The sequence below is a fragment of the Orycteropus afer genome, unplaced genomic scaffold (genome assembly GCF_000298275.1).
Source record: "Orycteropus afer afer isolate SDZICR_OR568_19922 unplaced genomic scaffold, OryAfe1.0 scaffold00029, whole genome shotgun sequence".
Taxonomy (NCBI): Eukaryota; Metazoa; Chordata; class Mammalia; order Tubulidentata; family Orycteropodidae; genus Orycteropus; species Orycteropus afer.
Window position 1 is genome coordinate 14,691,745 of NW_006921616.1, and position 27,188 is coordinate 14,718,932.

Here is a 27,188-nt window from a genome sequence, read left to right on the forward strand (position 1 = left end):
CCGCTCTGCCAAGGGCCTGACTTTAATTTTTACAACCCTTTCTTTTACAAATTAGGGTGCTGGACCGTCACGGGACCCGCGCCTCACCGCGCTCCCCCTGCAGCCCGTCACCCCTCCCCCTTTGGCCGCGGTTGCACTCCGGAGACGCTCCTCTTTAATTTCTTTAGCGCTACTTTGCAATGCGGAGGGGGTGGGGTGTGTGTGCGCGTGTGTGTGTGCGTGTGTGTGGGGGGATGGGGTGCAGGCTGGGGGGGAAAGTTGAGACCGGAGCGTTCCGAGTACTTTCTCTTTTCTCTGTGATCCATTCATTTCTCGCTCTACCTCCTGTTGCATAAAATGATGCGCTGAAGAGCGGCAGGTTTTTTATTTTTTTTTATTTCTTCCTGGATTTGGTTGTATAGTCGATGGTCCCAGTTTGATCGTCTCTTTGGAAATACAATATCGCTTTTTTTTTTTTTTTTTTTTTGCTATTGCTGCCTATTCCATCTTAAAACAAAAACAAAAACAAAAACAACACTGCCTCCTCCCATCCCACCCTCCTTTGCACCTTAATCCCACCCGCCCCCCACGATCCCACCCCCAAGCCCCCAGTCTCCAAAAATCCGATTGTGTTTCCTCCAAGGATTGGGACTGGATTTTCTGATTGCGGTTATTTCCATGTTTCTAGGTTTGTGTGATTTTGCTAAAATGCATCACCAACAGCGAATGGCTGCCTTAGGGACGGACAAAGAGCTGAGTGATTTACTGGATTTCAGTGCGGTAAGAAAGAACGGTGGAAACTAACAACAGCTGTGAAAAAAAACCAACCCCAACCAAACAGACCCAAATACTTTAGCTAGAAAAGGATTGTGATCTGAAGGACAGGAATCATGCTTAATTGGCTGAATCCCTGGTAAATATGAAGGTCTTTCTGACAAGTTTTTAACTCTGATTTTGGGGTGTGATGGACGATCCGAGCCTTTTCCGAGTCTTAATTACTTGCCCTGAATTCCCTACCCATTGACTCCTCCCCTCAAAATAATGGCATCTCACCCCGATGGAGAGGAAAACTAGACACCCTTAAAACTACACCACCCTAAAACCTGGCCATCTCTGGACACTGAGAGTACTAATACTTTGCGCACTACTCGTTTTTCTATGATTAATTTTTTGGAAATGGAAAATAGAAATTAGGAGACGCAGTTGTCTTTTTGAAGTTGTAAACTGCTGATGTTCCGGGTTGGAGGACCTGTAGTCCGAGTCGCCTCGTTTCTTGGGATTATTAAGCTCTCTGTATCTGCTGAGCATACGTTCTGTAGAGCCCTGTGGGCTGTTTTTTTGGAAATTTCAGAGTCGTGAGATCAGCACAGAGCAGAACTTACACACTTGTGGAGTTTTACGGCTGCTCTTAGTCCTCCATTGACTTCCCTTTCCCAAACCAAGTCCCGTCCATGTCAGGGGAATGAGTTCATTTTTAATGCCAGATCAGTTTGGTGTAAGATGCATTTGCAAAGCAAAATAAGAATCCACAAAACACACACGTAAAATCCAAACCGCCTTCTAAATGGGGCCCTTTCCTTGCTGCCGCCGCCGCCGCCTCTGCTGCTGCTGCCGCCGCCGCTGCTCTCCTAGACCTTCTTTTGGAGAAATGGCTTTCGGAAGTTTTGCCAGGAAACCTAGCCCCAGGCAGCTTTGCGGCTCCCTCCCTGCTTGCTGCACTTTCTCCATTCGTTCCTTTGCTTTTTGCAGGCTCTGACTCTGGGAAGGTGCGCATTATCAACTAGACACGTCGAAGAAGAGGGAAACCAATTAGGGTCGAAATAAATGCTGGAGAGAGAGGGAGTGAAAGAGAGAGAGTGAGTGAGAGAGTGAGAGGGAGAGGGAAGGAGAGAGACACAGACTTGCTTCACATTGCTCTCATGTTAGAGACGCAATGAGAATTTAGTGCAGGTGGCACTTTTATTTTTATTTGGGTTCACATATGACAGGCAGATCCTATACGGCATGGAAATGGACATTGCCACGTTCATGGCCAAGGCTTTCAATATAAAACAAACAACTTTTTCTTCTCCTTTGTCCAACTAATGTTCTTTGGAGAGGCTGGTGCCCTCTTCTCTGAATCTTGATAACATTATGGGATTCTGTTTGTTCAAAATGTAATAGTGGTGCCTGCCAAGCTAATGAACCTGGTGGAAAAAAAGAGTGGTAATGGGGGGGGTGGGTAATTGGTAATGTGCCTGTTTCAGTTTTAAGTTGGATGGTGATAAATTTTTCTAAATAAACCCTTTGACTTAAACTCTCTGAGTTATTTGCTAAGAGTGTGAAAGATATTTGAGGAGCTCTGAAGGCAGTAATATTTCTTTGTTTCTTTTAGATGTTTTCACCTCCTGTGAGCAGTGGGAAAAATGGACCAACTTCTTTGGCGAGTGGACATTTTACTGGCTCAAGTATGTAAATCCTTTTCTTAGTGTGTAGTTAAATGTTCTTAGCTGTTTATTCACTCTTCGTATATTTTTGGCTCTGTTGAAGTGTGCTGCAAAAGTCATTGAAATTTTAGCCTAATGATACGGTTAATTCATTATCCATCAGTACCATAAGCATAAGAAATGTTACCTTTTACAGAATTAGAATTTGGCCTTTTTTAAAAAAAAAAAAAAAATCAAAGAAAACTGTCTCAATTCCATCACTTAATTTGAAAGCAATTTTCTGATATAGTTGTAATCAAACACATGGAGATAAGGCCAGTGTGAACACATAGGAACTAAATTAATGCTTCCTATAGAAGAAGGGGTGGGGGTGGGGAGAGGAATCTAACTTTTACAAAAAGGGAAAATCCTTTCTAAATAATAACAATTATTAAGTACTATGTATAGTTTACCCTTATGAAGAAATGAGCACTTAATTTCGTCGATGAATGCTGCATACTAAAACCCAGCTGTAAACAGAGAGCCTCTGGCTAATCTGAGAGGCTAAGTATGGGTTCATTTATATTTAAAATCTGCGTTTTTTGATGAATTAACCTGTTTCTTTGCCCTAGTCATTTACTTGTGCAATAAATGTTTGCTAGACTTAAAGTTGCACATTTGGTAGGACTTTCCATTTCGTAAATTAAAGCTCTTTGGATGATGCTTAGAAGGACGTTAGTACTGGCCACAAAGGGCTCTCTGCACAGTGATTATCTGGCATCTGAGGAGCAGTTTTCATAGAGAACCGTTTCAGTGTTTGGGTAGCCCTGTTATGAAAAGTGAAAACTGAAAATAAGATATGTATTAGCAATATATTTATTTTTTGATCAGTGAATTACATGTAAGAAGGAGTCTTCCATTGTTACTTGCTGTCCTTCAGGTCCAGAGCTTAAATTCATTTATGCTGTTATACAGCTGCAGTATTTGAGGAGTTTTGGCAACGGTACATAACAGTACATTAAACAGCACTGCTCTTAAGTCAGACTGGTAAATGTTGACATCTTTTAGCTGTGAGATGCCAGTGGCATTATCTATTAGCTATCGAATAAAATTTCATTTCTCTTCATTTTCGTTGATGTTATAGCAGTGAAAGACATCTGTTCACCTATGTGATTTGTGCATTTGGTGTATTTTTATAAAATTAATGGTTTTAAAATATTACTCATTTCCAAATAAGCTATTTCTCCCTCTTCTGGTACTCAAAATTCTTAAGGGACTTTTTGTATCTGTAACTTGATTTATAAAACAGGAGATGCCTCTTAGGTTTTCTCTTATTATCGTTTCTTTGTCCACTTTGATTGAAAGCACTATTGACCATATATTTGTGTTGGGCTGCCCTGGACACTGTTAAGTTTTCCATATAGGAACAACAACAGAATTTTTTTTTTTATTGTGCTAGTATTACTGTCTAAATTTTTGTATTCTTTGCACAACTTTTAAGATAGGAAATATTAATATGCATGCTTGAAGCAGAGATGAGTACGCATGTCCGGGAGACAGATTCCTTTTTCATGTGAAACACTCTTCAAAACAGAAACTAACTATCTGTGACAGTAATTTTCTTCTTGATTTTGCTTAAGAAATGTGTAATTCCGTTGAAATCTCAAAGTAGCTTATTTCCGAGGTGCACTGCTTTCCGAGTCAGTGCAGAACACTCTTTGCCCTGTTACAAAAACTGACTCTTTTGAAATAAGCACATCTGTTTAGAAATGGTATAATAAAAGGTGCGTGAAACTGTGAGATATTTAAAAAGAGAACTGTACTTCTGATTCATTTTTTAAGTTCTTATTTAAATAAAGTCCTTAATGTGATGTTTTGAGTATTTACATAGTGTCCACTGTACAGTTAGCATATAGGCTGGATTAGCATGAATGAATTTTGGTAAGTGACTGCGTACTGAAACTTAGATACTTACAATTATTCTATATGTGCATGTGTAGTCAAACCTAGATATAGACCTCATCTTCAGTGAGACATGTTAAGATAATTCTAGTGAATATGCTGTGATTATTTTTAAGATGTTGAACTCTGAGTTACATTGTACAAGAGGTGTAGTTTTCAGGCCAACATGTTTACTTGTAAGGGTACAAAGTGTAGTGGTTGTTTTATTCTGGCTGTTGGGTTGAGAATGTACTGTTTGCATCTGATAGAGTGTGGGGGTGACTATTATATATAGGGCATCCTGGAGTGGTAGTTTTCTCTATTTTTTCAAAACGTGTCTGCACACAGGGCTATTAGTGAAAAAAATGACTTATGTTTCCACTCAGTACAAAAAGCATAACACATTTTTTAAAAATCAAAAAAATCACACTTCACCCTTTAACTAAAAAGAAAAATGAGGGAACTTTGGACAGAGAAATAATTTTCTAAATGCTCTTCAACTTGATATTCATTGTCCTCAGTGGACTCAGATGTCACTTGCATGGGTAGGTTTGGAACTTGGAGACAAGTGAAAAAGATTCAAACTCTAAGTAACCGTTCCCATTTGGAAAAACCAGCGCTTTTTTTTTTAACTCCCCTCCCCCATGAGGCATGGAAATATTTCATACTAAGGTTTCCCATAGTTTTTTATCCCATTAATATAGGATGCTCCATCGTGATTTGCCATGTGAGAATGAAAATAAAGTGTGGCTGAATTCCTTTAATCTTTCATTTTGCAAACATGGCTTTTCCTACCACCTTAAGAAAGAGTGAGGCTGCTGGGGGAATGGAATGTAACCTGAGCTTCAGCCTGACATTCCCAGGGAGCATTTTTCACATGAAAGGCTTTTGTCAACCCAGGAAAGGACCAGCAGTTTTTGTTTGATGTTTGCAGGTGTTCAGCAGAGAGCACTAAAACAGTTCGGCCATGATGGTTTCAGAGCTTCTATGACCTTAACGGGGAGAATTGGTGGGCTCGGGAGATTCTTTTTCAGAAATCATCTTAACCTGTGTGATACCTTCCACAAAGGGATTTGATAACCGTTACATCATTGATCTTAAAAGACGAACTGAAAGCATCCACATGTCTAGATGACTAGAAGACTACTCTCATTAAAAAGTAGGGTGGCTGTTACCGAGAAGGAAAAAAGGAAGTAAGCAGTCACTAATTTATTGATGTGTAGGGGCTTAATTTCCTGATACAACAAAAGTATGGCTTCTTTGGCTTCTTGTGAGCCATTTGCTTGCAGAAGGGAATATGCTATTTTAGACATCTTTTTTAAAAGTTTTAAAGTTTAGTCACTAAAGTGATCTGTACTCAAGAACTTGTGAGATCAAGCACTCGTCACATCTGTTCCATGTATTTACAGTAGTCTATGATGGATGCTCTATCTTCTTCCCTTAGTTAAAACTTGAGCTTTTTTCTTGTAACTGTTTAGCTTTACTTAGGTACTTAGCATTTGTTAAAGATGGCACAATGGGTGGGTGTCTGAACAATTAAGAGCAGCAGTAAAATACACCACATTCCTGTAGTTGGTCATTTGTGTAGGAATGAAAACATGTCTTGATGTTCATAGCAGTTACTTAAGCCATATCTACTTGATACCAAAATGACCCATCAATTGAGTAAATTTAGTGAGGAAAAAACCCAACTGATAGTTGGATAATAGAGAAAATACAAATGGCCAGCATCCTGAATTAATATCCAACAGTATCAGCTGGAGTGCATGGTTATGATGTGAAAAATACTGATCTCTCCTGAAAGATGGGAGGAACTGTTTAGTAGTGTGTGTGTTTTAAAATAGCCAACCCTGTCATTGTAGCACAGTTCATCATGGTTGTGTGGCTTTTTGGAGAGAGCAGAGTTAATTTAATAGGTTAAAAAAAGTAAAGTGGCATTCAACCCAGTATGTGAGAATCTTAGAATTTGGGGAATAGAAACCCCTCAGAAATAGATTGCCCAATGCCACCTTTGTCCAGGCATGGAACATTGAGACTGGAGCTAAGGGGGTTCTAAACTCTGCCTTTATTTGCTATTTCAGATCAAGTTTGGAGTTGTGAATTCTCCATGGCTCTACCAATTGTTTCTTAGTGGTAACATTGGTTTCACTACTGTGAGTTTCTGTAATTTGTACTGTGTAGTGGGGTATGAGGGTATATATGCTGTTATTTGTGCATGTAAATGTCTCTACATGTGCGTGTGCCTTTAGATACTTCATGTATGGAGCTGGAGTTTGAGTTATTGATCATTTTCCTTCGTCTGGTCTCTTCTGTGGCTATTTGCAAGGTGTTGGGTTGAATAAGAGGGTGTGAGTGGCCAAGGCACTAACAAAATCGAAGTGCTTCTTATAAGTCAGTCAATGCATGATACACTTTTATCTTTTTTTGATCCCCCTGCGAACCCAATGAACTACAAGGGTCACTATACTCAATTCATAGATGAGGAAGCAGATACGCAGATGTCTAAAAACTTGCTATCAAAGTAGCCAGTAATGGAGCTAGGTCTTAAACTTAAGTCTGCCTGGCTCAGAGGTCTTTTCTACACGTGTGTGTATACACACACACACACACACACAGAGTTTCAGATACAGCTCATTTTGTCAAGAATATGTAGACATCCAACAGTAATATTGAGGCTTGGTCTGCAATACTATCCTTGATCTTTAGAGTAGACAAGCATTGTTTTTAAACATATTTAAGAAAATGATATAAACCATGCCCACTCTTTTTTTTCTTGCTCTAGTGTCCAAATGAGCTGGCCTTCTAATTTCTGTTGCATTTAAATATGACTCAGTATGTCTCTCTTAATTTATTATTTTTGCAAAGAAAATATGGTAAACAATTTTTCAGGTTGTTATGCATTAGTTCTCTTGTAAATTGCAGTCTACATAGGTACCAGTGAAAACATGTCATTTTCAATTATTTTTATACCCAATCAAAGCAGAAGTTGATGTGGCCAAGCCTGACCTGTTAGCATTTAAAAATAATCCTATGAGTTTGGGCTTTTTTTTTTTTTTTTCAGCTTATCTTCAACTTTAATAAAATTTTTGTAGTTCATTGTTAGACCTTTGTATTGAACAGCAATTATCCTAAATTCTTTCTATCTGCATTACTAAAATAAGCAGTTTTGTTATTTTGATATGTCTACTACCACATGTGTACTTAAAATACTACATTTTCTCTGAATTCAAAAGAAAGAAGAGGTACTCTATTTGACACTGACTTAAGTAAATAAAATGCATTAAACAATGTGGGGATTTAAGAACTGTTGCGACTGAAATGCTTAACATTTTTGACAGCATCAGCAAATTATCCTTACCCTACTATTGTAATGAGGAAATCACTTAAATAACAGATGAACAGCTAAGTCACATAAACACATATAATAGAACTATGTAATGAAAGTTTATGCTGTTAACTGCTCGAATCTGTCTTAAATGCTTAGAATCACGGAGCACTAAAGACTGTCATATAAACAGTTTTGTTTTGAGCTCAAAATGATTCCTTTTGGCTTTCATCTGCTATGATAAACAGAGTAATTTTGTAAGCTTTACAGATCAAACATTTACTCCTAATGGTAAACTCCATTTTATATTGGGAGTTTGCAACCTAGTCCACCACACAAGACTTGAGTCTTGGTGGCCCCAGGCCTGGGAGTTTCACTGTTTAGTATCAGGCTGCTATTTAGACCTGTTGCCATAAGCCAAGAGAGCAGATCTTAAGTTACCTAAGAAGGAACCCGGTATGTTTTTTGAAATGTTCTTCACTTTATAAGTCTTGAAATCTTCTTGGCTGAACCTTTATAATTTGTATATATGATGAGTAAGCTGGATCTTGAACATACATAGTGTCAAAGTGTAAAGCTAAGTTAAGGAGAGAAAAAAAATCCCCCCTCCTTTTTTTTGTATTTTATGGGCTATTTTTTTATGACCAGGTGGTCTTTCAAGTTAATTAGACAGTTCAAGCACATTATAGGACATTATAGACTTTTTAAAATTTTTCTTGTGGCGGCTTGGTAAAATTTGGTCTCAGTCAGATTTTCACCATTGACCACCAAATTTATAAGCTTACATGCGAGTTTTACCTGTTTCCTCAGTCTGTGAACCCATTTATTCTCAGAAATAAGGTATGCACGTGGGTGTTAGGTGAACACGTTTGAACTATAGCTTCCTTAATAGTTTTGGGAAGTAGCAATTTAATCTTTTAAAAAAATTTGTTAACACTTTGTTATATGTGATGCACGTATATTATATGAGGCTTGTGGGAATAGTGAAAGGGTTGAAATAGCTTGCCATGTTTACTTGCATTTCAACAATAAATAAAGGCCCAGTTAATCAACATACCAAATACCCGAGTATGTTTCAGAATCAGTTTGTGTGGACGAAGTTCAGGGCTGTGAAAATGTATTTTATTTAAAGGTGAAGCCACATGATTGTTCAAATGGATGCTTTTGTACTTTTGTGTGACAATTAGCATTTAATGAATGACTTTCTTGACTGCCATTGGTGGTAATGACTATATGTAGTTTATTAACTGCAATCCATTGTTGGATGGGCCCATATTGATTTGTTTTGCAAACAGCCCTTCACACGTGTGGCAGTTTTTGTGCATTACTTTTTAAAGAACCTGTTTCATTTGCTGATGCTGATATTGCCTCTGAAATTTTTAGCTTACAGTTGCTTATGCGTGAGAATGGCTCTGGGATCAGAATGATTTTAGTTGAATTACAAATCCATCAACCTTTTGGCTTTAAAATTTTGCACTCAAATCCTCAGGGGATCTCAAAGAAAGCACAAAATACTGCTTTTTAAATGAGTAATTTGCAGAATTTGAGCTTTACAGGAGACCTTAGAGATGTTCTGTTACTTTGTAGGTAAGGAGCCAGGGTTTGGGAAGGTGAAATGACTTGCCCACGTGGTACAGTTGGTTATTGGCTGAGATTGTCCCCAAATACAGATGTCCTGATCTTCTTTGGTCAGGGATACCAGGCTGCTTTTCATTAAGGTTTCAGCTCAGTCCTTTGGTAGCAACTGTATGTTCCTTAAGGCAAGGAAAACATGTGTCATCTACCATTTCTGAAAAAAAATACAATAAAAGTTGAGATTGTGAGGTGGACATGGTTATGCCACCCTCTTGTCATCACGTGCTCTGATTTGGCCAAGGTGGTTGATGAATAACTGTTAAAATGTATTGTGTTATTAAAAATAACAAAGTAAGACCCGTGATTAAATATCAGAGCTGTAATTTAATCTCAGGGGTTCTGGTACTGTTCAGAAACCATTTGGTATTTTTCTGTAACAGATGACGTCAAAATACAGCTTGATTGAATTATGGCTCTGGATGCAGGAGCACCTGCCCTGCCTCTTTAGTTCACGGCATGTCAGCATTTCCATTACAAACTTTTCTTTTCTCCCTGACATTTTTAACATCGAATAGTTAAAGTAGACTGATGGTTGGCATATAAACTTTCAGCCCCCTGTGGAAAGGATATTTTCCCAATAAAACAGAGAAGGTGGTGACAAAGTCCCATTACAGAATACCTTTTAGAATGCACGCCCCAGCTTTAATCTTCCATTAATTTAAACATTCCCTTCTGGGGTACTTAGCTGAATTGCATGGCAACCAAATGGAAGGTTTTTAATCTCGAATTTCCCAAGCCAAGACTTAAGTACAGTAAAACCTGTGAAAGTCAGAGCCTGTGTAAAGTGGAAACCTGTCAGAGAAGAAGAACGCAAAGATTTTCCATGAAGGCAGAAAACTTGTGAGACCCGGGAAAAACCAGGCAGTCCCATTGAGTTCCGTCTCTCACAGGTGTCACTGTACAAGATCTCTGGAGGTCTGTTAAACTAGAAAATTGTCTGGCCCCTATGGGGGACTGTGTTGAAATTAATTATATCTCTGGACACTACAGTTTCCATATTATGTGAAGTGCCAAAGAGCAAGACATGAAAAATAGGCAGATTGATTTACCTTGTAGGTAATTAGTTTTACATTCATTGAAGGTGAGTGAAAATTGATACTGCAAGGTATATTATTTGTATCACTGTCTGTAGCATAGCTCCAGTGTGACCCCTTAAGTTTCAATGCGTTGACAATGGAGATTGGATGTTGTTTGTATCTAGCTACTTGACTCTCTATCTGCCTATCCTAGTTCTTACTGCTTATTCATCTAATATATTTAAGTCCATGGAGGAGTCTGGGGGAGAAATTGCTGCCCTTAGACGCCATATATTCTAGCAGGTGAGAATAGAAAAGTGTAGACATGATTCATATCCGCCTTCTAGAAGGCAGGTGTCAGTAACCAGTGAAAACAGGCTTCCTGCTGGCACACTTCAGTCATGGCGGCTTCATGGACCAGTTGGTGCTGATCCTGGAAGGAGAGGTAGAGTTCTGTCCAGTGGGTGTTGGGATGGAGTGTTTTGTAGAAAGATCCCTGTGAGCCACACACAGAGGGAAGGACCCTGCAGGAGGTGGATGAAAGAGAGGCTCAGGGAGAGCAGCTTCTTTGCCTGACAGTGATGTCATCTCTGGTCCAGGCACTGCAGAGGTTTCCAGACAAGCATCCCGGCCTCAGATGCCTTTTTTCATTTTCTGATTTTGGGAGATTTATAGATTATAATTCAGTTCCTTCAATCAGAATATATTTTTAATAGCATGTTGGGATCGAAATTGAGGATTACATGTTTTCAGTTCCAAACCCACAAAACCAAACCCAGTGCCATCCAATCAAGTTGATTACAACTTATAGTGACCCTGTAGGGCAGAGCAGACCTGCCCCATAGGGTTTCCAAGCCTGTAAATCTTTACGGGAGCAGGCTGCCACATCTTCTGCGGAACTGCTGGTCGTTTCGAACTGCTGAGCGTTTTGTTGGCAACTGAGTGCTTTAAGCACTGAGCCGCCAGGGCTCCTTCCCAGTTCTAAACTCCTATTATATTATTCATTAGTGGAAATTTCCTTGAGCCAGGATGAGAGGTAGTTTGGAGAAAATTATTTACTTAACCAAATTCTGGGAATCTGGATTCTTTGGCAGTGTTTGCCGCTAATTAGCTGTTTCATATTGACAAAGTGATAGGACTTCAAAGCCTGCATCTAAGAATTGAAAAAATAATTTGAAACTCTTCAGTACAAGACAAGAGAGATTTCTAACTTTTTCAGAAAGGAAAACTACTGTATTTAAAACATCTTAAGATTGTAAGCATTCGTTATTATAATTTTTATTATTATGACTTCCATCATCATTACCAGTGCTACATCTTTTGGTTCAAAAGCTACTAGGAGATCTCATAGTTATTACTGTCATATAATCATTTTAAAATGCAATTTGAAAGCATTCTCAGAGATACTATGATCTTAGCAAAATTTATGTAATATTTATCAAAATATTATGGGAGGCAAGGTAAACTTTTGGATAAAATTTATCATAATTACATAAAAAATAGGGCAAAGCTATGTAAATACCACCTCCTCCCTAAGAACTGTTGAGATCTCTGTGTATTTGAACGTAGCAAATGCTTCAGCTTCCACAGTGAAGCCCCAGGTCCAAGTAGTGGCTGAGTGGCTTACTGTTGTTGTTAGGTATTGGCAAGTCAATTTTCAGTTCCTAGCCATCCCACATGACAGGTGAACTGCCCCGTAGGGTTTTCTGGGCTGCAGTTTTTAGAGAAGCACATCATTAGGCCTTTTCTGCAGCAGAGCTGCTGGGTGAGTTTGAACCACCAACCTTTTGGTTAATAGCAAAGCACTTAACCATCGTACCACCAGGGCTCCTTGATTTTGGTTTAGGAAGGCTTTCTCACTGAATGATTGTGTTTACTACAGAGTAGAAAGGTTCTTATGGGAAGAGAAAATTGTTTTGTTAAAATTTCACTTAAGAACCTATGTACTTCACAACTTTTTTTCCCCCCCAGTCTTCACAAACATGGGCTTCATCTTGGAGATATTTTACAACCCCACAACTTTTGGACTCAGAAAAAAATACCAGTTGTCAGATGATGATAATATTCAAGATTAAATATGTGGTTTCATACACAACATAACCCTGTAATTTAGAAGAGAAAGGCCATATGATGCAGCTTTTATTCCTGGTTCAAATAATTGTTCTTTGTTGTAGACCCTCCTGAACATCAGTGTCAGCTGACTGGGGTCCCAAACCATTGGATGTTTTTCTGTTCTCTCGTGGACACTGTGGTTCTTCATGTAGTTACTTTCAACTAGAGGATTATTTTTCTTTTGACACCTGATAGTCCTCCAATTTTATTAAAGTCTTATTATTTTTGTTTATCTATTTGGCCCAGATAGAACCATTTCTTTTTCGTGATGGTACATGTTGACAGGATTATGTGTGCATGAGAATTCTACACTTTAATCTATTATAATTTGGATAGAATCGGATAAGGTAGCCCCTCATTGCTTACCACCTGATATTTAAAGAATGTTGAAAGTTTCAGAAAAGTAGAAGCCGCTGAATGCACTAATTTTTAAAATATTTTTTCAGCGTGAGTAATGACAGAATTAGAGGAGCTTTCATTTACTTATTTGTTCACTCATTCATTCAGTAAAGGTTTTTTGAGAGCCAACTATGTGTAAGTTACAGTGCTGCATGTTACAGTATTGTAGAGAAGAAAAAATATCCACTTGAGAATGGCGATTGGCATATGATGTTGCTAGTGTTGGATACAAGGTCTACAGTGATTGAGTAAGAAAGCACTTTTCAAGTAAATGATACGGAAAACTACAAGTGGGCTTCTTCGAAAGATATTTTGAATTGTATGTATAGAGTATACATAGCATAAAAATCTTAGAATCTGAGTATGTGGGTACTTCTCAGTATAAAGGAAGGAGAGTGGATTGGAGCGATGGTGGAAATTGGGCCTCAAGATACATTGTTATGAGTGTACCCTCAAAGTTGGTACCAGAGATTCTATGGGAGGCAGTGATAATATGGTCCATTTGTCTTTTTTGGGAAGAAATTATATTTTGAAATTTGTAGATAGTGCTAATTTACTTGTAAGGTTCTAGATACTCAGGCTTAACTTTATTGTTGTAGTTGAATTTTTTTTTAATTGGTTTTTAAATTTACGTAGGGTTGTTGTTGCTGTTGTTATGTGCTATTGAGTCGGCCCAGACTCATAGCGACCCCTCCGTGGGTTTCCGAGGCAGTATCACTACGGAAGTAGGATTGCCCAACCTTCCTTCCGAGGTTCAAACCCACCAGCCTTCTGGTTATCAGTCAAGTGCTTTAGCCACTATGCTACCAGAGCTCCTTTACATAGGGTAGCATCGTTCATTCAATGTAGGAATCAAATAGTTAATTATTTTTTGCATCTGCTACGCATCAGGTAGTATACTGGGTGTTGGGAAGGTAATGGTGAACAAGACAGGTACATTCCTGCATTGCCTACATGTGGATGACAGACGTTAACTCAGTAATCAAGCAAGGAGACGTCACGTCCTATGTTTCAGAGGTGCTTGGCATGAGGACAGTGCCGTAGGGATAGTTGGTGAAGCCAGAACACTTAGGAAAGGCTTCCCAGGGGCCGGCACATCTGAACTGAGGTTTGGAGATGAGGGGGAGTTGGGTGGGTGAAGTGGGCTGTGGGAGAGGTTCCTGGCAGACAGCATGATTCCATCCGAGGTGGGTAGGGCCAGATCCTGCAAGGCTGAGCCCTGGGGAGCCTTTGCAGTGTGCTACTGGTCAGATTTGTGCCTTAGATCACTGGCTGCAGGCTGGAACGCAGACAGGAAGGGGAGACGTGTCAGAGTGGGTGGCCCAGACCAGTTGTGTGGCTGTTGCAGAAATCCAGGTGAGAGATGGAGTTGCTGGGCCTTCAGTGGGTGGTGAAGTTGGCGAATTTACTGTTGACCTCATTTTTAAATCTGTAACTTTAGCCCATTGGGGAGCATTCACAGTGAGCACTGGCTTCACTTACAAGATTTCTTAAGACTTTTTTAGTACATACTTGAAAATCTACCATTTTTTTAGACCTTGTAAGGGTAACTGAGACCTGCTTCTACGACCATGTGTTATCCACTGGCTGGTTAAACCCTGTGTAGCAGTACTGTTCCATCATAGCCAGGCCTCTTTTTATTTTCCAAGAAAAGCATTAGATTGATTTTGCAATTCTTTTCTGATGGAGTACAGAGGTGGAAATAGGAGAATGAGGCTAAGGGGACTCTTCTTTCTTCTGTAATGGTCTTCTGTAATTATGCTCTATTTAGACTCCTGAGCGCGTATGTTCTTAGTAGCGGTAAACATTATGATGGTGTAGTCAGACCTGCGGAATTGAATTCACTGTCCCCCCCCATAGCTGGGTATCAGATAGCAACTCCACAAGATGTTGCTGAGCTCTTTGTGGGAGAACTGTAGTAGGGGGTTTGATTTATATGATACTTTATCTGCCATCGAAATGCTATTGTTGGTTATGTTTTGTCCTCCGTGGCCCCTGGGACAAAATGATCTGTTAACTCTCGAGGAGAAACTAAATGCAGCTTCTTCTCTTTATCACGGTCCCAGTTCTTCACTGACAGCCCGCTTTGCTCTAGATGTTGAGCCCCGTCTCCCTCTCACTCTGCTTCCTCGTCCTCACCATTTTCTCGGTTGTCTTGTTGGTCACTATACGGAGTCACTTCTCAAACCATTATGTTTATTAGCCCATTTTAATTAAGAAAAATATTGCCATTCTTTCAGAGTATTTACTTCTTGAGTTGAGGACAAAAAAATTTTTTTTTTCTTTCCATCTGGTTAGTCCAGCTAGTTAGAAGGGTGGGAGAATGCTGTGGGCATGGCTGGGGCCCTGGTATGTGTGCCAGTTGGGGATATTGGCTGCGTGGTCAACAGCTCTCTGTGCAGTTCGTCACAGTAGTATTGTAGGAAAGGATGTGGATCCATTAGCACCAAGGGAAAACTTCTTACAGCACGTCCCCTACTGCTGGTGAATTAATAATGTAATATTGACGCACTGGGCAACACTTACATGTCGAGTCTGTCTCCTAGAGAATTTCTGTTAGCATCTAGGCATGCGTGATTGTTGTCACCTGCCATTAAGTCAGCCCCCACCTTACGGCCTCCCTGTGGACAGCGGAGCAACACTGCCCGGTTCTTGGCCATCCCCCGTGATCAGCTGTGGGCAGGACCGTTGTGATGCACACAGGATTTTCATTGGCTGATTTTTGAAAGTCAGTCACCAGAGCTTGCTTCCTGGTCTTTCAGTCCAGAAGCTCTGCTGAAACCTGTCAGCATCATAGCGGTTGGCAGTGCTCCATGAATGGACAGGTGAGAGGTGGCTGCAGGTGAGGTGCGTTCGCCAGGAGCCGAACCCAGGCCTCCAGGCTTCCTGCGTGGAAGACAAGGCATGCATTAGTAACTCTCAGTTAAAAAATGAAAGTGAAACATTCCACTTGGGGACACACAGAGAGCTTCAGCAGTATCTGCAAGGTTTTATTGTTTTGAAAAGAAAAAAAAAAAAAAGAATAGTAAGGCTAACAAAAAAGATGGGTGATGAGTTGATGCCCATTTGTTGTAATATTTGTTTTATTTCTCTACGCTTGAAATATTTCATGATTAAAAACAAAACGGAATGGAAAATCTCTCTCATTCACATTCTCCTCTGGCCACAGCCTTCTTCCTTGCCATCCGTCAGCAAGACTCTTGTCAGGTGTTATCTCCATGTAGGCTGTTTCTATATCTCTTCCTCATAATTGAACCACAACCAAATGTGTGACTGAGCCCTTGTGGCACAACGGGTAAACGCTTGGCTGCTAACCAAAAAGTCAGTGGTTCGAACCCACCCAGCAGCTCTGAGGGAGAAACACCTGGTGATGTTCTTCTTTAAGATTATAAAGTATAAAACCCTGTGAAGCAGTACTGTTCCGTCACATGGTGTCAGAATGAGTCAGGGTGATTAAGTACCCAACAGCAGCAAAAAACTGAAGCATTTTCGTTATGTAATGTTGGACACATACGATATAACATATCTACCCTATGCAACTTATGAAACTTAATAATGGCGTGAACCCATGCACCCACGATTCAGCCTGAGACTCTGGGCAGTATCAGAACCCTTGCGTCACTCTGGGGATTCCTTCCCTGTCTGTATTCAGCTGTCCTGCCTGCCAGAAATCAACATTCCCTTGCTTTTCCTTTTATTTCTCTCCTTTTTAAATTTTATTAATTTTTATTATGGTGAAACATATGTAACAAAATATACCACTTTACTATTTTAAAGTGTACTCTTTAGTGGCATTAATTATACTCATTCACATTGTTGTGCACCATCACCAGGATCTAGTTCCAGAATTGTTTAATGCCCAAACAGGAAGTGAATGACCACCCCCTAAGCACAGAGTCCTCATTTTCCTCTCCTCCCAGTGCTGGTAACCACTCAGCTGCTGTCTTTACATTCTTACTTACCTTAGCCATTTTATCTTAGTGGGATTATGCAGTATTTTTCTGTGTCTGGCTTACTTCACTCAGCATATTTCTCTTCATGACTGAGTACTATTCCACTGTATATACAGACCACGTTTTCTTTTTCACTATCTGTTGATGGACATTTGAGTTGTTTACACTCTTTGGCTATTGTGAATAATGCTACAGTTTTTCTGGTTTCATAATATGTATATACATCTCTAAGCAGTGCGCTCTTTGACTTTGCTTTATTGAAGTACGGTTTTATAGAAAAAATGCCCTCCTCATACTGTCTTGCACTACTTGCTTTATTCATTTAAGATTTACCCGCATTGTTACATGTGCCATTAGTTTATTTTTTCCTGTTGGTGAATTTGCCATGATTTCTTTATGCATTTTCTAGTTGATGAAACTTTGAGTTGATTCCCATCTTTTGAGACTATGTACACTTCTTGTGCACATTTCTTAATGTAAATGAATAAGAATTTCTCTGTAGGGTAAATATCTGTGAATAGATGTCTGTGGGTAGAATTGCTGAGTTGTAGAGTACATGAATGTCCAACACTACAAGATAGTGCCAAATTGTTTTCCAGAGTTGTTTTTACTAATTTATATTCCTGCCATCAGCAAAAAAAAAAGAATATTATTGATCCACATCATTGCCCACCTTTGGAATGATCACATTTCTTAATTCTTATTAATAATAATATTTCGTTGTGGTCTTAATTTGCATTTCCCTAAAGATGTGTGTGTGTGTGTGCATGTGTTAAAAAACAAACAAACAAAAAAAACCTCACTGCCATTGAGTCAGATCCAACTTGTAACAACTCCTCCTTGGATTTCTGAGGAGGTATTACTTATAGAAGTAGATTGCCCAGTCTTCCTTTTGAGGAGTGGGTGGTGGGTTTGAACTTCCAGGCTTCTGGTTAGCAGTCAAATGCCTTAGGTACTGCACTACCAGAGCTCCTATATGTACATATGTGCATATATATATAATATATATCTCTCCCCCCATGTTTGTTTTTTTAATTAAATCTTTTCCTCCCACCCCTTATAATTTTCTATTGGGGTTTTTCTTGGTGTGTGTTTTGATGTATTTTATTTTGATATATTTTTGCTTAGTAATTTTTTTCAGTCATACATACTGTAAATACTGCCCCTTATTTTATGACCTGGCTTTTCATTCTTTGTCGCATATTTTGATGCACAGTTGTTTTCTTAAACAGTCATATTATTTTCTTTATTTTTTTTTCAAGTTTTCTGTCATGTTGAGAAATCGTTCTCTACCTTAAGGTGATCAAGATGTATCTTCTGAAAAGACTTTCACAGTTTCGCCTTTTATTTATTTATTTTATTGTGATTTGGGTGAAAGTTTACAGAGAAAATTCACTTTCCATACAGCAGCTCACATACACTTTGTCTCATGACATTGATTACAATTTACCAAAATGCAACAGCTCCCCTCCCACTTCCTCCCCATAGTTACCTCTTCCCCGTGTCCTTCCTTCCTTGCCTTTTATTTGTAAATGTTCAATCCACTAGGGATTTATGGTGGTATAGACTGGGAAGGAAGAGTCCAGTTTGACATTTTTATATGGCTCTAGGTATCCATTTGTCCTGTATTTACTGAAATGTCCGTCCTTTCTCTGGTCATCTGCAGGGCACTTGTGTAATGTGACACCCTATCCCTCTGGGTCCTTTATTCTAATCAGTTGGTGCATTTGTCTGCCCTTGCCCCAATACACCATAAAATAAGTTTTATAATACATTTTTATATTTAGCAGGTGAAGTCCTTCCCACCCCCTTCTTCAGTCTCATCTGTTACATTTTACTTTTATTCTTTCTGAACCCATTCTCTTCCATACACGGGAGTAAATCAGTTAGTCAAGGTCTTTAATAAACCATACAAGGATTTGTATTGAAATTGCATGGAAGCTAGAGATCAGTTTGTAGAGAAATAATAGCTTTTAATACAGATTACCTGTTCATATAATTCCCCATTTCTTCAGGTTTTCTTTATCAAAATACAATTTTGTAATTTGCTCCATGAGATTTTGTGTATCTTTTGATTGATTTATTCTTAGGTGTCTTTTTTGTTGTTGCTGTTTTATCATTAGTTGTGTTTTCTTTTTAACAACACATTCACATTGTTGCTGGTATATAGCGATGCAGTTGATTTTTGTACATTGATTTTTATACTCAGCATGTTTCTAAGCTTTGTTATTAATTCTAAAATATATGTTGTTTTCTTTACAGGTTTCCCTGTAAATAGTCATATAATGTGTAAAAAATGGTAATTCCGGTTTTATTTTCTTTCAAACTGTTTTGCCCTTTTTGTTTCTTTCCTTGTTTTTTGTATTTTTTTTCTTGTCTTACTATGCTGCCTAGGACCTCAAGTCTGATAGAAATGGCACGAGTGGACATCCTTGGCTTATGCCTGATTTTGACCATCAACCGTGATAGATATTTGATTAAGGAAGTTAGTTATCTTTTTCATTGAGTTTGATCACATTCTTTTTATGTGTTTATTTAAGTGATGCTTTAATCATCTCCTTTAATCTATTGATATTATACATGACATTTATATTTTTTCCCAGTGGTAATCCACCCTTGCATTTTTGGGTAAAGTTTGTCTGGTCATTAAATATTTTTATTAGTCCTTTTCAAAGCAATGCAGGTTTCCGCCACTATCTGAAAGAAAGGCGGGCCTATAAAACTTTTCCTAAGCCAAGATAGCATAGAGAGCAAAGAAGTGGTTACTGTTCATTTATGTAAGAAACATTTTTGAGCATTCCAGACTGAGAAAATAACCTACCCAGTCATACCAAATAACACAAAAAATCTGAAGTGACGCTAACATGCGGTGTTCACAGACACAGTTCAAGGCTGTGGTGGCTCGAGGTTGAGATGCTGAGTGTAGGTGAAGGCACTTGGTGATGCCACTCTCACTGCTCAAAGGTGCCCACCACCCCTTTAACAGCTCACTGCAAAACTAACACTGACCACTAGTTCTGCTTTTTGCCTTTTTTTATAAATCTGCTTCAGATTTCTTGCAGTTAGCGAAAATATGTACTGATGATGTAGGCATTTTGTCAAAGTAAAGTGGTGTGAAGTGGACTTTCAAAAACCGGAGGATATCCGTATTCTAAACTCTGTTTCCTAATGTTTCTTTACTATTTTTGCATCTTTGTTTGTGACTGAGACTGGCACTGTAATATTCATTCCCTTACTATTCTTGTCTGGTTTTGACTACAAGGTTATACTGAGTCATAGAATGAGTAGGATAATATCTTCTTTTTCTTCTCTGGAAGGTCTATATAAGGCTGAAATAACCTGTTCCTTGAAATTAGGTAAAACTTACCCATACAACTAGGAGCTCTGGTGGTGTGGCACCTAAGGCATCTGACTACTAACCAGAAGGCTGGAGGTTCAAACTCACCAGCCACTCCCCGGAAGGAAGGTTGGGCAATCTACTTCCTTAGTGATACCGCCTTGGAAACTCAAGGAGGGGTCGCTGTGAGTCAGACCTGACTCGGCAGCAGTGGGTTGGGTGTCTATACAACTATCTTGGTTTGGTGTTTTCTTTATGAAAATTTAAACCATTCATACTATTATTAACAGCCCTGGTGGTACAGTGGTTAAGGCAGTTGGCTGCTAACCAGAAAGTTGGCAGTTCAAACGCACTGGCCTTTCCACTGGACGGAGATGTAGCAGTTTGCTTCCATAAAGATTATTTCCTTAGAAACCCAGTGGGGCAGTTTTATCGTGTTCTGTAGGGTCAGTACGAATCAGAATCAACTCAACAGCAGTGGGTTTGGTTTGAGTTTTAATACTGTTACATATTAAGAGTCATAACTTTGCTTTGTTTTTCAGATAGTTTTGAAAGGGGATTACGCATTTCTCTGTGTGTGTGTGTATGATTTTTTTCCCAATTTATTTTTATAGTCATTAATGATATTAATAGCTCCTTAATGTACTGATTTTGTAATTACGTTTCATTTTTTATTCCTGACTTGTGTGTGAGTGCGCACTTCTTCCTTCTCCTCCCTTCATCAAGGTCTCTAGCAGTTTTACTCATTTATTAGTCTTTTGAAAAAAATCAACTATTAGCCATGTGGATTATTTTTATTGTATATATCTACTTCATTCATTTTTTATCTTTACTATTGCCTAATAAATTTTTTTTCTCTTTCTTAGTGTATTCTGATTTTTTTCTAACTTATTAAGTTGATCACTTAGCTTATTAAGTTATCTTCATAACTACAAAATACCCTGGAAATTCTGTAGTCATTGTATCCTATAGGTTTTCATGTGTAACATTTTCATGATTATTTACTTGCAAATATTTTTACATTTTCAATATAAATTCTTAATTCACCGTTGTAATATTTATTGATGCCTTTGAATTTTACAAATGATTGTGTTACTGTCTGTTCATTACCAAATTGTAATATAATCTAATATAATTTAATTGTAGTGATGGGACTGTTGTGTGTGTGTGTTAAAAGTTGATACTTGTGAGAATTGCTTTTTGGTCAAATTTAATTAACTAGTTTTCATAATTGTTCAATTATTATACTTGGAAAGAATATATATTCTCTTATTACTGAGTTGAGGGATCTATATATGTCCAAAAGTTTAAGTTTGTTAAAATCATCTCTACCTTCCAATATTTTTTTTCCTTGTTTTTGATCTTATTAATCTTATCTCTCATGGAGAGAAGTAGGTTGAATTATTCCACTGTGATGGTGAATTTGTCAGTTTCTTCGTGTTTCTATCAATTTTATTTTATACATATTGAAATTATATTATTACATATTGAGAGTTTATAGATTGTCCTGGTAAATTAAAACACTTTCTCATCATGTAGTCACTTTCTTTCTGCTTTCTTGTCTTAAAATTTATTTTGTCTGATATTAGTATAGTTATCCCACTTTCTTCTTGGTTAATATTTACCTAGTGTATCTTGTTTTAACCCTTTAATTCCAACTATTCCATATTGTTATGTTTTAGTATGTCATTTAAAGCTGGGTTTTAGTTTTTAGTCCTTTGAAATTATTCAAGTTCATTTACAGTTTCTGTACTTCTATTCAGGCCAATTACATAGACTGCAATGCAAAGGGAGCCTTTTGATTTGTATAAGATGGTTGTGCTGTGATTACTGTAATCTGAATTCTTTCCGTTTGTCTTCTTCTATGCTTTTATTTTTTTCTTCTCCCTAGCTTTAAAATTTTTCTTTTTTAAATTGTTTTGGTTTATTATTTCATTTTTCCCTTTCTTTTTTTAGAATTTATTTCCCTTCTTTTTGTGATTATCCTTGAAATTTTATGTACATAATTATCTTCTAAAGTTAAAAGTTTGTGTAAAGTCTTAATTCTCTTTTCAGACAATGTTAGGACTGTAAACTATTCCATTATTCCCTTCCTATTTAGCAGTATTTTGGTTTTTTTATTTAAAATAATTACTATAAATTATATACTATTATGTCATAGACAGTGTTTCTTTAGATTCACCTACTCATTAATTTCTTTGCTCAACACTTTTTCTTGCATCCCAAACCTTTTCTGTAGGATTATTTTCATATTTGGTGATGTATATCCTTTAGAAGTCTTTTTTTTTTATAAGGGTATGATGAGGTCAACTCCTGTAATTTCTGTTTATCTAAAATGCCCTTTATCTTGTTTTTGAAAGATAGTTTTGCTGGATATATAATTCTAGCTTGATAGCTATTTTTTCATTACTCTTATTTTATTTCACTGTTTCAAGAATTCCATTGTGACCTATGAGATACCTTATTGTCCATCTTATTGCCAGTCTGTTTTAGGAGATCGGATTTTCTCCCTAATGTCTTCTCTTTGTCTTTTTGGTAGTCAGCGTGTTTTTCTTAATTTTATTTGGTATACATTGTGTGCTGTGAACCTGTGGGTTTATGTCTTTCTTCAATTCAGAGAAATTCTCAGCTCTTATCAATTATTTTGCCACCTCCATTCTATTTTTGTCTTGGGGAACTTTGATTAAATTTGTGATAGACCTTATTCTGTTTTCTTTTTCACTCTACTTTTTGTTAATATGTTTTATCCTTTTACATTTCTGTGCTGCATTCTGGGTTATTTCTTTAGATCCATCTTCCAATATGATAATTCTCTCTTCAGCTTTATCTAAGCTGTTGTTTAGTGCAACAGTTGATTTTTAAAAAATTCCTTAGTTATTTTGCGTTTCTAAAAGTTCTATTGCTTCTTTTAAAGTTATACCTGATTTATCTTAGGTTTTTATTCCTTGTTCATTGTTTTGATTCTGCCTCTAACTTTTCAGCATCTAATGCACAATTTTATAGATGTTGTCTAGTAATTCCAGTATTTTAAGTGCATGGTTGGAGACAGAACCTGATTCCATGACTTGTTTGCTTGTATCAGATAATCCCCGCTTACATATTTTTGTTTTCCATGAGTGTGATTCTTAAGAAGTCCTGCTTGATGCCTGGTAGATCTGTTGAAAACCTGGGAATCTAAAGTGAAAATGCTTTGCTGCAGATAGGATTTGCTTTTGCTTTAAGGTCTCTTTCCTAACTTATGAATTCTTTGTTTAGCTCTTCTACCTTGCCCGTGGCCCAGTGATTAGTCTTCTTTTAACACAGTGCTAATATTGGCATTTGCTCATGTGGCATCCTTGACTCCTCTGCCTCTGTTTTCCTCAAAGTTTTATTTCTGGTATCTTAAAAAGTTCCTTATTTTGCAAAATAAACTTTTTTTTCATGGGGAACTTTTGGTTATTTTGTAGTGAGAGAATCCTTTAGTATGTAGTTGTATTTTTGGAATCCCAATTTACTCTTTAACCTTTTTCAATCTGGTTTCTGTCTATACTTATTCCACACACGCTGTACTTGCTTAGGTTACCAATCACTTCTATCTTGTCAGATATGTAGCAATATTATTTTACTAATATCTCGGGAACTTTTGACGAAACATTCAGTTGTTGAGGAAACTCTTGGTGGATACCATCCTCCTGCATAATTTTTTCTGCCTCTCCTTTGCTAGCTTCTCATCTTCTGTCTTAACTGTAACTATTTGAGCCCATCAGGGGTCTTTCTGTTCCGCTGAGAGGCAGTGTGGTACCGTGATTAAAGCAGAGGCTGTGCAATCAAATTGAGTCGATTATCAATCAGTTATTAGCAGTGTAACTTTGTTTCCTCATTGCAAAATGGGTAGAAATAAGGTAGCTGGGAGAATTCAATAAGATGATACTGGCCATACACTTAACCCTGGCACAACATGTAGTAGACATTCAGTACTTGCCTGTTCTTATTTTATCTGTAGGAGCTCTGCTGGTACAGTGGTCAAAAGCATTGGCTGCTGAACAAAATGTCAGTGGTTTGAACCCACCAACCACTCTGTGGGAGAAAGATGAGGCAGTCTTCTTCCGTAAAGAGTTACAAACCCTGTGGGGCAGTTCTACTTTGTCCCACAGGGTTGCTATGAGTTGGAATAGACTCTATGACAATAGGGTTTTTTTTTTTTCTAATGTATATAACTTGTTGCTTCTCTTTCCAAGATGACAGTCTCTTCTGTGTATTTCTCCAATAGCACCCATGCCTCTCAGTGCCAGGTTTGAAGAGCCAGTTTGTCTTCCTGAACTTGACTTTCTTCTTTCTTCCTGTATCTCAGGAATTGCATTCCATGCACCTTATTGATTAAACGAGGGTCCTGGACACCCCTTCTTTTTTCTTACCTTCTTCTACTCCAGACATTGTGGTGTTCTGCTTTGCCCCTCAGCTTTTACCAGTCAAGATTAAGGCACCACTCTGTCTTGTGGGTCTGCTCTAGTAGTGTCCTAACTACTTGCCACACTTCCACTTGTGCTTTCTTGAATCCATATTCCAAAGCAGCTGATGTGATGTTTTTTAAAATGTCAGAGTATGTCATCTCGTAACTTCAGTGTTTTTCTCCTAGTTTGTAAAAGAGCATCTATCCTTACCTATCCTTAATGTGTCCGGCAGCTATCTCCACAATCTCGTTGCTTCCCCTCTCCCAGTATTCTCCACAGTTAAGCTACATTGGACTTCTTTGAGGTCTTGGACTCTGCCAGACTTTTCTTGACTCAGAGACTTTGCACGTGGTTTGTAGCATTCCTTCCACTGCTCTTGCCTGGCTGACTCCATTCAGATCTCATCTGAATTGTCCTTTTCTTGAGATAAGTTTTTTGCTCTTTTAAACTAAGTTAAACTTTGCAGAGTTTATTTAATAAATAATTCAATAAACACATAATATAATTTAAATTGAATCTACTGATTAAAAAATGGTTGTTCTGTGGGGCCATGCTCATTTTAAATTTAGGGTCAGTGTTGCCATAGGAAGCTACTACTCTTGTTTTCTTTTATGTTCATTTGTTGGATTTTCAAGGTCATAAAAATAATGATTGTATCACCATTTTGCAATTGAAAATACATTTTATGTATAGTATTTATTGCCAAATATGGGTGCAAATCAGGGTTGGAGACACTGACCCTCACTACTTCCCTTATGCTAGGTATCCTGATATGGTTATTATGTTTAGTCTGGTGAAAACTGTTTGTCCACAAGTTACTGAACAGGAAGCCAGTACTCAGAGCAACCTCTGACTTGTCTGAGGTCACATGGCTAGTAAAGGGTCCTGGTGATGTAACAGTTAAGCACTTGGTTCCTAACCAGAAGGTTGGGGGTTCAAACCTCCCAGCGACTCTGGAGGAGAAAGACCTGGTGGTCTGCTCTCATAAAGACTTCAGCCTAGGAAGTCCTATGAGGTGATTCTGCTCTGTCTTGTAGGAGCTCTGTGAGTAGGAATCAACTCGAAAGCACTAACAACAACTATATAACTAGTTGGAGTAGAGCTTAGATGCAACCCAGGTGTTTGAACTCCAAGGGGAGTGCTCTTTCCAGATCTTCTGCTGTGTTTCTTCTGCGGGAAAACTCCTAGTATATTTGTATACTGAGTGCAATTCACAGAGTTCCTTCCCATACATTACGACATATCAGGAGTTCCAGAGGGGCCATGGGACTTCTGACATTTTATATGGTTCAGGCTTTTCATTCCCTAACTCTTATCCTTCAGACCATCCTTCCGAGGTTCTTGAGTTTTTGAGTTTGGCAAAGTTTAAGACCTAAAAGAAGTCCAATGTAGCTTAACTGTAGATGAGAAAACTTATACAAAGAGTGACTAAGGGGCTTCTCTGAGAAGTGACATCATGGAATATTGAATTGTTGACAGGTACTATATTTAAGAAGGAGCTTTAATAGCACAGTGCCTAAGGCATCTGACTGCTAATCAGAAGGTTGGTGGTTCAAACCCACCAGCCACTCTATGGAAGCAAGATAGCAATATACTTCCTTAAAGATTTATTGCCTTGGAAGCCCAAGGAGAGGCCACTGTGAGTTGGAATTGACTCAGTGACAGTTATGTGGAGATGGAGAAAACATAGACTTGGTTTCAAATGTTGTGTCCATCTTCTATCTACCCACCCATCTATTTATCTATTTATGATTGTGTTTTAGAGAAAATGTGACTAGCACAAACAGGCCATGGTTTTATAGATATTATTCCTAGGAGAAGACTAAGTTGTTTGTGTTTTAATTCTTTATAAAGAAACATACTAAGTAAAAGTCTAGTTAATACTCAGCTATAGCAAAAGCCAAGCAGGTGGAACTGAAATTTGGGAAGATGATTGTTTCCTTTGGTCCAGGTTGGGTGTTCTTGGACAGACCATAGGAGGCAGAGGATACACAGCTGAGGACTTAGAGGCTGTAAATGCCATAGAACTCCCTTCTCTGTCCAGAGCTGGCCACCTTTACTGAGTAGTTTTGTTGTTGGCAGGACACTCTGGTTCAAGGATGCATTTCTGTGCTCTGATTTTGTAGAGCTAAAGTTAAAAATACAGCTCATGCTAACATCATTCCCTTCCAGCTTTTACTATTTTACCGCTCATGTGTATAGGCATCTAAAAAGGAAATGTTCCTTAAAAGAAAAGCATTTTTCTCCATAAAAGACCTAAAGAATGAGTACGTGTTTCTGAAACTACAAATGAGAGCAGGGTCAGCAAACTTTTTCTGTAAAGGGCGCGATGGTGAATAATGTTGGACTTTGCCGGCCATGTAGTCTTCTGTCGTAACTTTTCCAAACTCTGCCTTTCTAGCATGAAAGCAACCATAGACAGTGTCTAAAAGAGTGGACATGGCTATATTCCCACAAAACTGATACCTCAAGATCTGTGGTGTAGTAAATTATTTAGTGTGGCTTTTCTACCCATAAGTCTTTGTAAACTCCAAGGTGGGATTTTCTATGGGCAACTGAGGAGCTCCTGATTGCTGAAGGTGTCCACCTGGAGTATTTCTGTTGGGAGTGGCACAAAACAATGTTCTGGGAGGTGCCCACTCTCTCTCAGGTGCTT

General features: G+C 38.3%; 1 protein-coding gene across 1 annotated transcript in view; it reads left to right on the forward strand.

Moving 5' to 3' along the window:
* Positions 1-675: 675 nt before the first annotated feature.
* The window catches only part of TCF4 (transcription factor 4), a 416,421-nt gene continuing 389,908 nt past the window's right edge, over positions 676-27,188 (forward strand). The window contains exons 1-2 of the mRNA XM_007935518.2: positions 676-759; positions 2,354-2,426. Of these exons, the coding sequence (XP_007933709.1) occupies positions 688-759; positions 2,354-2,426 (145 nt within the window). The 5' untranslated portion in view covers positions 676-687. The remainder of the gene's footprint in view (positions 760-2,353; positions 2,427-27,188) is intronic.